This window comes from Sinocyclocheilus rhinocerous, unplaced genomic scaffold (assembly GCF_001515625.1).
Source record: "Sinocyclocheilus rhinocerous isolate Xijiao unplaced genomic scaffold, SAMN03320098_v1.1 scaffold942, whole genome shotgun sequence".
Taxonomy (NCBI): domain Eukaryota; kingdom Metazoa; phylum Chordata; class Actinopteri; order Cypriniformes; family Cyprinidae; genus Sinocyclocheilus; species Sinocyclocheilus rhinocerous.
In genome coordinates, this window is record NW_015627890.1 from 1281712 (window position 1) to 1293434 (window position 11723).

Consider the following 11723-nt stretch of genomic DNA (forward strand, 5'->3'; position numbering starts at 1 on the left):
AAAAAAAAAATTTCCATTAATATATTCTGTATTTATGGGTTTTACATGAATATAGGCAGTATTTCTTGGGCTATGCATAAATATCTATTCTATTTTTCCATGAAAAGCCCAACAAATACTATACAAATTCACGAAAACACATAAAAAAATTACTGCATATAGGAGGTTCAACAGATATAGCATTTATCATTGAATATGCAGTATTTCTTAAACTTCTCATGAAAATATGAGGTACTTTCTGCACTTTCCACACACACACACACATATATATTCATTAATATATTAAGTACTTTTGTGCCATTTGTGAATTTATATAATTACTGTTTGATTTATGCCAGTAAATATTAGATGAAAAACTTAAACAAAACAAAAATCAGAAATGTTGGCAACTAAAACAGGTTAATTTTAAGTAATTTTAGTATTTAAACATTTATTTCAGTTAGTAAAGCTAAAATAAAGCAAATAAAATGACTAAATTACAATAAAAAAAACTGAAAACTGAAAATATATATTAAGCTAAGTTAATAAGCTAATGAAAAATATTAATAAATACTATAACAGCACACACACATGCATATATATGCTATTTTTGCATTATTTATATCATAGTTTTTAATTATATTAAATTATATTATTATTATTTTACATATATTAAATACAATCACATAAATATTACTAAAACAACACTGGCTTCTGTTTTTTACAGTGGATTCTCTATTTATTGTTTTATTCACTAGTTTGTCTTGTGCTAAATGTCAACACAATGTTCATAACAGAAAATAATAATTTCCCCATTTTTTCCTCTGTAGGAAAATAATCATTTGCTGTGAATTGCTCTCATGTGCATTATTCAAAACAGAAACAGAGGGTCAGCTCTGATTTACCGAGCTTCTTCTTGGCCTCCTCAAAGGCCTGCTCAAAGTTACTGCGGGTATCAGGGCTGCTGAACTCAAAGATGAAGGTGGTCTCGGCTGAAGTGCTGGTCAGCTCTAGTTTAGTGGGCAGTAACGTCATGCTGAAGGCCAGAGACTGTTTATCTGCCAGCTCACGGTGCACTGACGCCATCAGATCCTTTATCACATCGTCCAAACTCTGACACAGACACACAGAAACTCACTTCAGAATCTTTCATTCATTCAACAGTCTGATTGGCACAAGCAAAGCAACATGTTATACTTTCTTCTAAAAGTTTCTACGTCTATATTTATCCTAAATATGTACAGATATAGTTAAGTTGCATTTTATTTATTTGCATGCACCATTATTTCCCCCCTTACTGTCTATAACCAATCAGAACAGGTATGTAATCCGTCAGAAAAAACCTGTTCAAGTGAAACTGATATAAGTATTGCATGCTAAATCATAAAGACACAGATAGACAGACCTGATGGGGGAAACTGAGTGTTTCTGACAGCTTGCTTATTTGGCCAAGCGTGCTGAGATCTTCATCCAGACGGCTGATGGTTTTCTGGATGTTTTCTCTGTTAGTGGCTTGATTAGAACCTGTGATGAAGAAATGACAATGGGTCAGTAAAAGAGCATCAAAGTTCAACTAAGTGTAATAGCAAAGAATATGAAAGGGGGAAAGAAATAAATAAATAATGCATAAAATTAAATAAATACCAGAAAAGAACATGAAAGGGGCAAATAAATAAATAAACACATAAAATAAAAAACATAAAAATTAATACATTACAATTAAATAATTAAATGATAATTAAAATAAATAAATAAATAAGAAAAGGCAAAGATAACTCTAGGACATTTTGTTGCCCTAAAAGAATTCAGGAAAGGGCTCTTAATTTGAATCAGGTTTCTGTCTCAATGTGAATCTAAATGTTTAAGACCATGTAAAAAAAGAAAAAAAGAAAAAAGGCAAACATGAAAATCATGTCATGCTGATTGTGTGAGTTGATAACACTACCTTTAACCACCTCAATGTCTTCTAAGGGCAGTTTCCACAAAAACTTATATTTACTCGAGGTGTCAATGACACTAGCAGCGGCGTATCTGAAAGAGAAGCAGAGAGAGAATTCAATCATCAGTCGAGGATTTTTTCCAGCATGGGTTGATGTGCGCTAGTAATTAATGATCTATTCTGATATCTGATAAGTTTGCTGGTTCAAATGTGGTGAGGGTTAATCAAGAACTTGTATTTACTCGATGTGTCAATGACACTAGCAGCGGAGTATCTGAAAGAGAAGCAGAGAGACCATGTAATCATCAGTCAAGGATACTTCCAACATCGGTTAGTGTGGACTTGTAGTTCTAGTCTGGTGTCTGAAAGGTTGCTGGTTCAAATGCGGTGCAGGGTTCATCATGAAAGGTCACTGTTGAACTCTTAAAGGTGACATATCATGAAAATCTGACTTTTCCAGGTTTTAAGTGCTATAATCAGGTCCCCGGTGCATCTACCAACCAAGGAAACGTGAAAAAGATTAACCCAGTAACTTTGTTTTGGGAAATTATATTACATACAGGGGCATAATATGTCTCCTTTAAACAAGTCATGAAAGAGTGTTTACGGTGCAGTTTCCTTCAGTAATGTGATGCATTTCCATATTCTGACTGTTGTCCCAGAAATAAGCGTCCTGCAAGTCACTTCAGATAAAAGCATATGCTAAATGACACATAGAACAGACTATATAGGTGCTGTTTCCATGACTGTCCACTAGAGCGCAGTGTTATTCAGAAATAAACCGCATTTATTTTGGCCATCAGAACAGAAGAGCTCAGGGGACTCTGGGGGTTTCTAAACCAAACATCAGTTTTCCCAGGCCCTTCTCACATCTCTGGACTATTAAAAGAAAACTGCAAATGCACAGCCGCACTCACAGACTCATGGAGCTCCGGCGCAGAGAACCAGACTTTCTCTTCAGCGTGGTGCAGATGAGCAGATCGCTGAACAGAAACAGAGATCGGTCTTTTTTACCGCCCACCGTTTTCTACAGCACAGAGAAGGACAGAGGTTTAGGACGCTCATACGTTTGCTTAAACTGATTTGATTTCTTGTGCTTATTTGTGCTCACCGCTTCCACCACCATCTCTTGTCTTAGAAACGTCCTCTGCGGATTCAGGATCTGACAGGAAAATACATTATTAGGTATTTCTGAAGGCAAACTAGTCTTCATACTACTGTAACATGTTTGCGTGGTATCAATCGAACATATTTAATCAGATTTGCAACCAAAACTGTAAATACACTGAAAAAAAGTTCTTGCTCAGTAAGAGCTGAGTGTCTTTTTCACCAGTACAAATATCTTAACATATTCAACCTTGTTTTCTGAAAAACAATAATATCTTTTAAAATAACTTTTTTCCATTGACACATATTTTGTGCAAAAATTTACTTATTTTGATGCATTTTTCACAAAACAAGACTTAATATCATACAGTAAGGCAAGGTATATTTATATGGTAATTTAAAGTGCTTTACATAAAGGGATTTTAAAAAATTATCACAAAAGATGCATAAGAAATAAAAATCTATTTTAATCAATTTAGTTTTTGTTTGTACATATTTAGTCAATGTGAAACATTATTTTCTTACTCACTATTTTTGTCTTTTTCTACCAGTACAAATATCTAAACATAAGATGACATAAAATATTAAGTCTTGTCTTCTGAAAAATGTATAAAAATTAAGTGAGTTTATGCTTAAAACAATCTGCAAATGGGGTCATAAAAATAAACAATTCAAAGAGAAAACAAGATATTTTTTCTTGATTTTAAGCAAAATAATCACTTAAAGGTGCAGTGTGTAAATTTTAGCGGCATCTAGCGGTGAGGTTGCGAATTGCAACCAACGGCTCAGTCCCCCGCTCACCCCTCCCTTTAGAGAAGCTACGGTGACCGATACAGGACTAAGATGTCGTCGGTAAAGACAGCAGAGAGCAATGAGATTTCTTTACAAAGGTAAATTAAGGAATTATATTTACTTAATTATTCAATAAATCGATGTTATTGCGAATATGAATGTACTTGTTCATCATTGTGTCAGTGTTTTATTCGCAAGAACAACAAAGTGACGAAACGCGCCGTTTCGTCCGAGTAGAGCAGTTTGTCCGTTTAGGGCTACTGTAGAAACATGGTGGCGACTTCCATGTAAGGGGACCCGCGGTGGATGTAGATTATTGCTCAATCTAAAATAATAAAAACATAACGGTTCATTAAGTAAGGTCTTTATACACCTCTGAAAACATAGTTATGTATATTATATTGCATTTCTGTCAATAGATCGATGTAAATATTACACATTGCACCTTTAATTTTGATGTTTTTTTCATAAAACAAGACTTAATGTCATCTTGCTTCTCAAATAAATATATCTTGATTAAAGAATGTTTAGATATTTGTACTGGAAAACAAGAAGAATTTTAAAAAAGCATTTTTACAGTGTATAAGTAAATGTAATGGTTGACTAGTCATCCAACAATCAACTACTAGTGGATTAGGCAAGGTAACGTTAGTTTATTTATATGGCAAATTTCATATACAAAGCTAATTTCAAGTGCTTTACATAAAAGTGATTTGAAAAAAAACCTTTAAAAATCATAAAAATGAATAAGAAATAAAAATTATTTTAAATCATTTTTTTAATCAAAGTAGTCGGTCTCACATGCTCCACGCCCTCGATGTGCGCTTCGATCTCCTGCATGACACGCGTCTCTCTCTCCAGCTCCTCCGCGGTGCGCCGGCCCTTGTTGATCCTCTCAGCCAATCGCTTGATGTTCTTCTGGGCATCCTGCAGGAACAGGTAGTCGGGGTGATCCTCAGGAGTGTGTTTCAGAAGATCCTGAAGCACAGAAACAGAATGGTTCATTTAAAAACTAAATTACCAAAACTACAGCTAGTACCTAAAAAAACACTTATAAAATGTATAGTTTCAGTCCTAGATATTCAAGGACAGCATCTTATATCAGAATGACAATGAATTTAAGCATTTTGTCCTTAATATTAAGAGACAAGATGAGTAAATATGAAGGACTTTAACTAGCTGCTAAACTGTTGCCACATACGAAACATGCCTGAAGTCAGGGCTGATCGATTTGAGAAAAATCAAATAGCATTTTTTTCTGATAAAAATTGCGATTTAAAATGTAATTCTTTTTTTTTTTTTTAAAGAGCTCCAGCTTTTCTGTACTTGTTTGTAATTTTATGGTTATTTATCAATATGACTATTACAAATAATTATTAGGATTATAATTTTATTTTATTTTATAGAAATTATTACATCAATTTTAGTACTGTAATTTTACAGTTAGACTGTAAAATAAAACTATTATTTTTTATTAAGTACTCTAACAATAGTGTATTATTACTACTAGGGCTGCACGATTAATCGAATGCGATTGTCATGCGCATTTTGTTAGTAATGCCGGTTCTGTAATCAGCAGGACATCATCATCACGTGCTTTCAGATGGAGCAGCATTGACTACACAGAGCCGTAGTTCACTGACAAGACACAGACAATTTTATTGCGCGATTATGAAATCGAAGAAATCGTTCGCGATAATGACAGCTGTTTGCATAGCTTCTCAGTGAACTACGGCTCTGTGAAGTAAATGCTGCTCCATCTGAAAGCATGTGAAAATACCACATTTAATAACATATTTTTACTCCAAACTCACTTCATAACGTCAGTCGAGTGTTTGAAATAAATCCTTCTGTGAGATGATGTGGCTTCTTACACAGAATAAGGCACGCAACATATGTCATAGTATTGACAATCGCAGCTTCTGTCGAATTGCGATTTCGATTCCATTTTGATTTATCGTGCAGCCCTAATTACTACTACTACTACTACTATTAAATAAAAAGTGTATTTAATAAAAAATATAATTATTTTATTTTACAGCACAACAGTAACATTACAATATTAAAATGTATGTCCTAATTTCAAACATTACATCTTTGAGCTTTCATTAAGGGGAAAATCTCAAATGTAGGTTTATAAATGTTTCTCATTACAAATTTGTTCAAATGGATGGCACATATTTTATTCCCAAATGAACATTATAAGTGACACAATGATGCAGAGATGCATTTACTGTGAACCGGCCGCTGAAAATCACCGCTTTCAAAAGCTACATGCCTGTGAATGAACACGGTTAGCAGTTACAAACACACTGTGCATATGTTTAAATAAAATGCAGTCTTTGCGATTTGGTAATTGCAAGTTATATTGCAATTTAGATTTTATTTCTATTAACTTAACTGTCACCGTCCCACCTGTGGGACGCTTGGCACTCATTTTTTTGTTGTCCTTTTTCTCGATCAAATCTTTTGGTAATCATCATAAATCATATATCATTTATATAAGCCAAGATTCATCCTGTGAAAACCATTTTGAAATCGGATATTGCGTTACCATGGAAATGGTACTTTAAAATCTTTTGGCGGTCTCCTCCCCCTTAGTGGGCGGTGTCAAGTGTCATATTACAAAATGCATTACGCTCTTTTACAATCAAAACTTTTTATAATCTTGACAAAAAACATATCATTGGAAAGGTCTGAGTCTCAGGATTCCATATTTGGAATATTGACAGAGAAATCTAAACATTTGTGAAAGAAAAATGCATAAAAAAAATTAAATGGAGTTCGGATGGCACCCGGTGGCTGTTTGTGGTATAACGCCCTAAATAAAGTGTCAAGTGTTATATTACAAAATGCATTACGCTCTTTTACAATCAAAACTTTTTATAATCTTGACAAAAAACATATCATTGGAAAGGTCTGAGTCTCAGGATTCAGGATATTTTGAGATAGATGTAATATTGACAGAGAAATCTAGACATTTGTGACAGAAAAATGCATTAAAAAATGTAATAGAGTTTGGATGGCACCCGGTGGCTGTTTGTGGTATAACGCCCTAAATAAAATCTCACAGGAACCTCAATTTTTTTCATATCAACTTCAAATTTGGAACATAAATTATTTAGACATAAGGCTTTAATTGTATACCAATTTTAGAGTAAATATTTATTATATATAAAATAAAATAAAATTAATATAGTGCATTTTCTTTACATTAAATTTAAACTACCATAACTTTTTGATACTTTAAATTTTTTTTTAATTCCACTTTTTCGATAATCTGCTGATTTTCCTCTTTAAAAAGAGACCAAACTTATATGTTAGTCTGTATTCCAAAGTGTTCATAAATTACAACAATTTAAGTTTGGATAGTGCACCTGCATGCCTATTTTAAAAAATGGGGGGTGACAGTTAAGGGGTTAATTATTCAGCTCTGCCTGATGTGTTCCAAACAAATAAGACATGTTATCAATAAAAAACAAACAGGCATAAAAAGGTAAACATAAAAGGGGGAAGTTTAGAGTCACCTTAACAAGCAGCTCGTATCGTGGGATCCGCTGCACTGGCTTTATCATCAGATCACCCAGAGCTTGTTTCTCTTTATTCTCACGCATGTTTTGCTGAAGAGGAAAGAGAGAGACAAACAAAACAAAACAAGTTTAGAAGAACAACTATACTTTATCTTGATTTTAACTACATGTGTACAGTTTATCCAACCATGCTTTACTAGATAACTTGGTTTTGGGTTAGTTTAAGGAGGCACCACTAGAGGGCAGTAACCCTCGAAATGCCAAAACAAACACTTTATGATTAAGCTGAGAACATATGAAAGCATAAATATGCTTATGAAAGGAGGGAATTTATGTGTATGTATATATATATTTATATATATATATTAGAAATGTTGCTTTGGAAACTAACTGAAATAGGTTCAAGATTACTAAAAGTAAAACTGATATAAAAAACAATAATAATAAAAAAGAAAACTAAACAATATGAAAATAAAAGCTATTTCAAAACATTAATAAATACTAGTATAAATAATACTAAAATAACACTGGTTTAACCTCATGTGTGTCACCATCTCTGGCTAAAGACATTAATAGTCCAACTTAAACACAGAAAACGAACCCAGTGTAGCTGTTTTTACAGTTTCTTTGCACAATGACAAAATCTATATCTTTAAAGCTTAACTGTGCCAAATGGCCAAGAGCTGCCGAACAGCCTCTCGAGAGGATCATTGCAGTGTAAAAGTGTTTCTGTGCGTGTGTGGAGGTAGAAATAAAGTTGTAATGTACCTCTAGAAACTTTAGGAAAGCAGGCTTGGCTTCCTTGGCGATTCTCACTGCGTCTTTGGCGTTCATGAAGTTGTCGATGTACGCTGAATAAATATTGGCGAGGATCTCTTTGGAAAACTGTGAGGAGAAAGCCGAGACATTAGCAGCACTGAACAGAACAGCTGTGCACCTTTACCAACTCAAATCATTGATAGAAACCTTTTTGAGGAGCAATATTGGCCTTCGAGAATTTTGAAATATTACCATGTTCAAAAAAACAATACCAAGGTGCTTTTTGTTACTCAAATGGCTTCCTATGTGATAGTAGGACAACATTGAGTATTATTTTTGTCAACGGATGGTGTGTGTGGACAGACAGTCCTCAAATAAATCTCTTTAGCGGGTCGTGAGGAGAGACAGCAGTGGTATATATATATATATATATATTGTTTTTATTTATTTATTTATATTTAATTTATTTATTTATTTATTTATTTATTTATTTATTTATTTATATAAAAAAATAAAAGATTTTATGTACAGCTGCCTAAGGTTTCATTGTGTCTAGTTTGCAGTTGTACTGAAACATTAAAGTGTACATGAACGTAAAATAAAATATAAAATAAAAACAATAAAATAAATAAAAATAAAGTAAAAATTAAAACTATTTTAAACTTTATGCACACCCCCCAACGCACACCCCTTGTGTCTAGTTCGCATTTGAACATTAAAAGTACACATGAAAATAAAATAAAAAATAAACAGTTTATGCACTGCCACCTGATGCTCAGGTTTCCTCATGTCTAGTTTGTAGTTGTACATTAAAGTGCACACGAATGTAATATAACAAACGTAATATAAATAATTTGATATTTTAGATTATCGAATAAGGTGAATGACCCTTGGTTTTTCTGTTTTGTTTTTGGTCATCCTGACTTCAGCATGTGACCTGGGTTGTATGTTATTTAATAAAAGTAATAAAACAAGATAATGCTCCTTTCTTGCAGTACAAAAAGTTAAAACCTTACTGCCACAATGCTAAGTGTGTGTGTATGGGGGAATCAAATCAAAGTTTGTAATGTTAAGATGCATCTCAGTGCTTTTTAAAGTCCCTATGGAAAAAACGAATGAGAAAAATGTCTCTCAGAACCATAAAAAACATCAGAATCATTACAAAACAACATTGAAAACACTAAATTACACTCAAATTACAACATGAGCGTAGGCATGAGCATAAGAGACATGAGCATTTAATGTCACAGGGTTCAGTCCAGCCCTAAAGCAACACAGATCCTTAAAGAAACTCATAAAACTGAATTACAGTGTCTAAACGAGCAGCGGATCTCGCTGCTAACTACCAGAGTTTGTCGACTCATTTACTCAGAGCTCATAAAAATCCTGCATTTGATGTGAGAACGTGAATCTGACAGGAACGTCGAAACAACACTGAACTAGCGGTGGTGAGGCGGTTTTAGACAGATTAAAACCCCACACTGAGACACTCAGCGTTCCTTCAGCTTATACTCAACAAACTGTTAGGCTGCGTCACAATTAGCATACTTACACAACACACTAAAAGTGATGGGAAAGTACATAGACTAGAGTTTGGGCCCGGTAAGATTTTAAAAAAGAAGTTTTTTATGCTCACCAAGGCTGCATTTATTTATTAAAAATACAGTAAAAACGGTAAAAATGTGAAATTATTATAAATAATTATTAATATTTTAAGAATAATTATTATTAATTAGTAATATTAATTATTATAATTATTATAATTTAAAATAACTTTTTTTTTTTTTTAATATATTTTAAAATGTAATTTATTTCTGTGATCAAAGCTGAATTTTCAGCATCATTACTCCAGTCTTCAGTGTCACATGATCACTGTTTATTAGCAATGTTGAAAACAGTTTTGCTGCTTCATATTTTTGTGGAAACTGTGCTATACTTTATTTTCAGGATTCTTTGAAAGTTCAAACGCATTTATTTGAAATAGCTATCTTCTGTAAAATTATAAATGTCTTTACTGTCACTATTGATCAATTTAACGTGTCCTCGCTGAACGAAAGTATTAATTTCTTTCAAAACCTTTGAATGGTAGAGATGATACTTAAGGTAAGACGAGGACCTAGCAGCAGGAGAAATGGTGTGTGTGTGTGTTTGTGAAGGACAGAATGGCACCAGCATCACGACAGCACAGACCCCAACAATGTAAGTCCGGTGAGGTGAGACAGTGTGGCATCTATGTCGGCTAATAAGCTGACATCTCTTTAGGATGGAAAACAAACGTCTGTCAGTACCGTCTGAGAGGAGACCGCGGTTGAGCGGCTCCAGCCTAGTGTTCTCATGCACTAGCGGAGCGGATCTCTGGCTAAATGCACCACCCTTGTGTGTGGCCAATTACAGAGGATGAATGACATCATCATTATGAGACAAGGCGTTAATGTAAAAATAGCAGGAAGCAAAGAGTATTTAAATATCTCTTGCTTACAGCAAAATTGAACAAATCGTTCACAAGCTATTTCTGAACCAGGTCTTAAAGGCTGTAAACTTACTTGGGAGTTGGGACATTTAAGTAAGGAATGTGATAAACACACACACACACACACACACACACACACAAAATAAATCCACAGCTGCACACGTCTACTATGCACTTCACTAGTTATAGGAGAGTACACACTTCTGAGTATGTAGTAAAACCGTAAGTCAGTATTGGGACATGCTATGATGCCAAACAATAGTGTTTTGATTCAGACCACTGTGTTTACATAGCTTATTTATTAAATTATTATCTTAAATGAATTACCTTAAAATTCAGCATTTTCTCAACTTTTTTCAGGTTCAGCTAAATGTTTCAGTTTTGAGGTCTTTGCCATTTTTCAACACATCAATAGAGAACCATCATAACTTCACCTCTGTGTCACAAGGGGTTGCAGGTAACAGTATCTCGCACGGATAAACACTTCAAAAATCCACTAGAAGTACTACAACATCCACCGTTAGTCGGGCCCTATGAGATTAGCTTTATTTTTTCCCAAATTCTATGTTTTCTAAAGATGTCTAATCAATTGAATAAAACTTTAACAATAATAATTTATTAAAATTTTAATAATAATAGTGCTTTATGAAATGTTTTATTTTTTGAAAATTGTATGATATTTCCCAAAAATTTATAAATGGCATTATTATTATTAATAATAATTACTTTGAGAAGTACGTTCTGCTGTCCAACAGTAATTAATTTCTTTCATAATTTCAAACCAAACTTATATTTTGGCAGGCTATAGTGAAGACCTCTGAGTTTCTGTATGTATCTGATGATAGTTTTATCAAATGAAATGGCGAAATTCTTGTGAAATTTGATTCTGGCCGCATTTTCCACATTGCGGAAAACAAAGGGCCCCATATTAGCATCAAATTATCAATATATTTTAATATTCACTATATATATATATATATATATATATATATATATACAGAGCTGGGTAGTTACTGATTACATAATCTGGATTACATAATCAGATTCCAAAAATTAAGTACTTGTAATTATATTAAATTACATTTTTTAAATACTCGTAATCAGACTACAGTTACTTTTTTTATGGATTACATGATTACATATTATT

General features: G+C 33.3%; 1 protein-coding gene across 2 annotated transcripts in view; it reads right to left on the minus strand.

Annotated features, from left to right (window-relative positions):
* Positions 1 to 11723, minus strand: part of arhgef17 (Rho guanine nucleotide exchange factor (GEF) 17) — a 114885-nt gene that overhangs the window by 10446 nt on the left and 92716 nt on the right. For both annotated transcript variants that reach the window (XM_016546962.1, XM_016546956.1), the window contains 8 exons: positions 8116 to 8232; positions 7345 to 7437; positions 4619 to 4795; positions 3030 to 3080; positions 2836 to 2945; positions 1925 to 2010; positions 1385 to 1503; positions 885 to 1092 (listed from right to left, as the gene is read on the minus strand). In XM_016546962.1, the coding sequence (XP_016402448.1) occupies positions 885 to 1092; positions 1385 to 1503; positions 1925 to 2010; positions 2836 to 2945; positions 3030 to 3080; positions 4619 to 4795; positions 7345 to 7437; positions 8116 to 8232 (961 nt within the window). The remainder of the gene's footprint in view (positions 1 to 884; positions 1093 to 1384; positions 1504 to 1924; positions 2011 to 2835; positions 2946 to 3029; positions 3081 to 4618; positions 4796 to 7344; positions 7438 to 8115; positions 8233 to 11723) is intronic.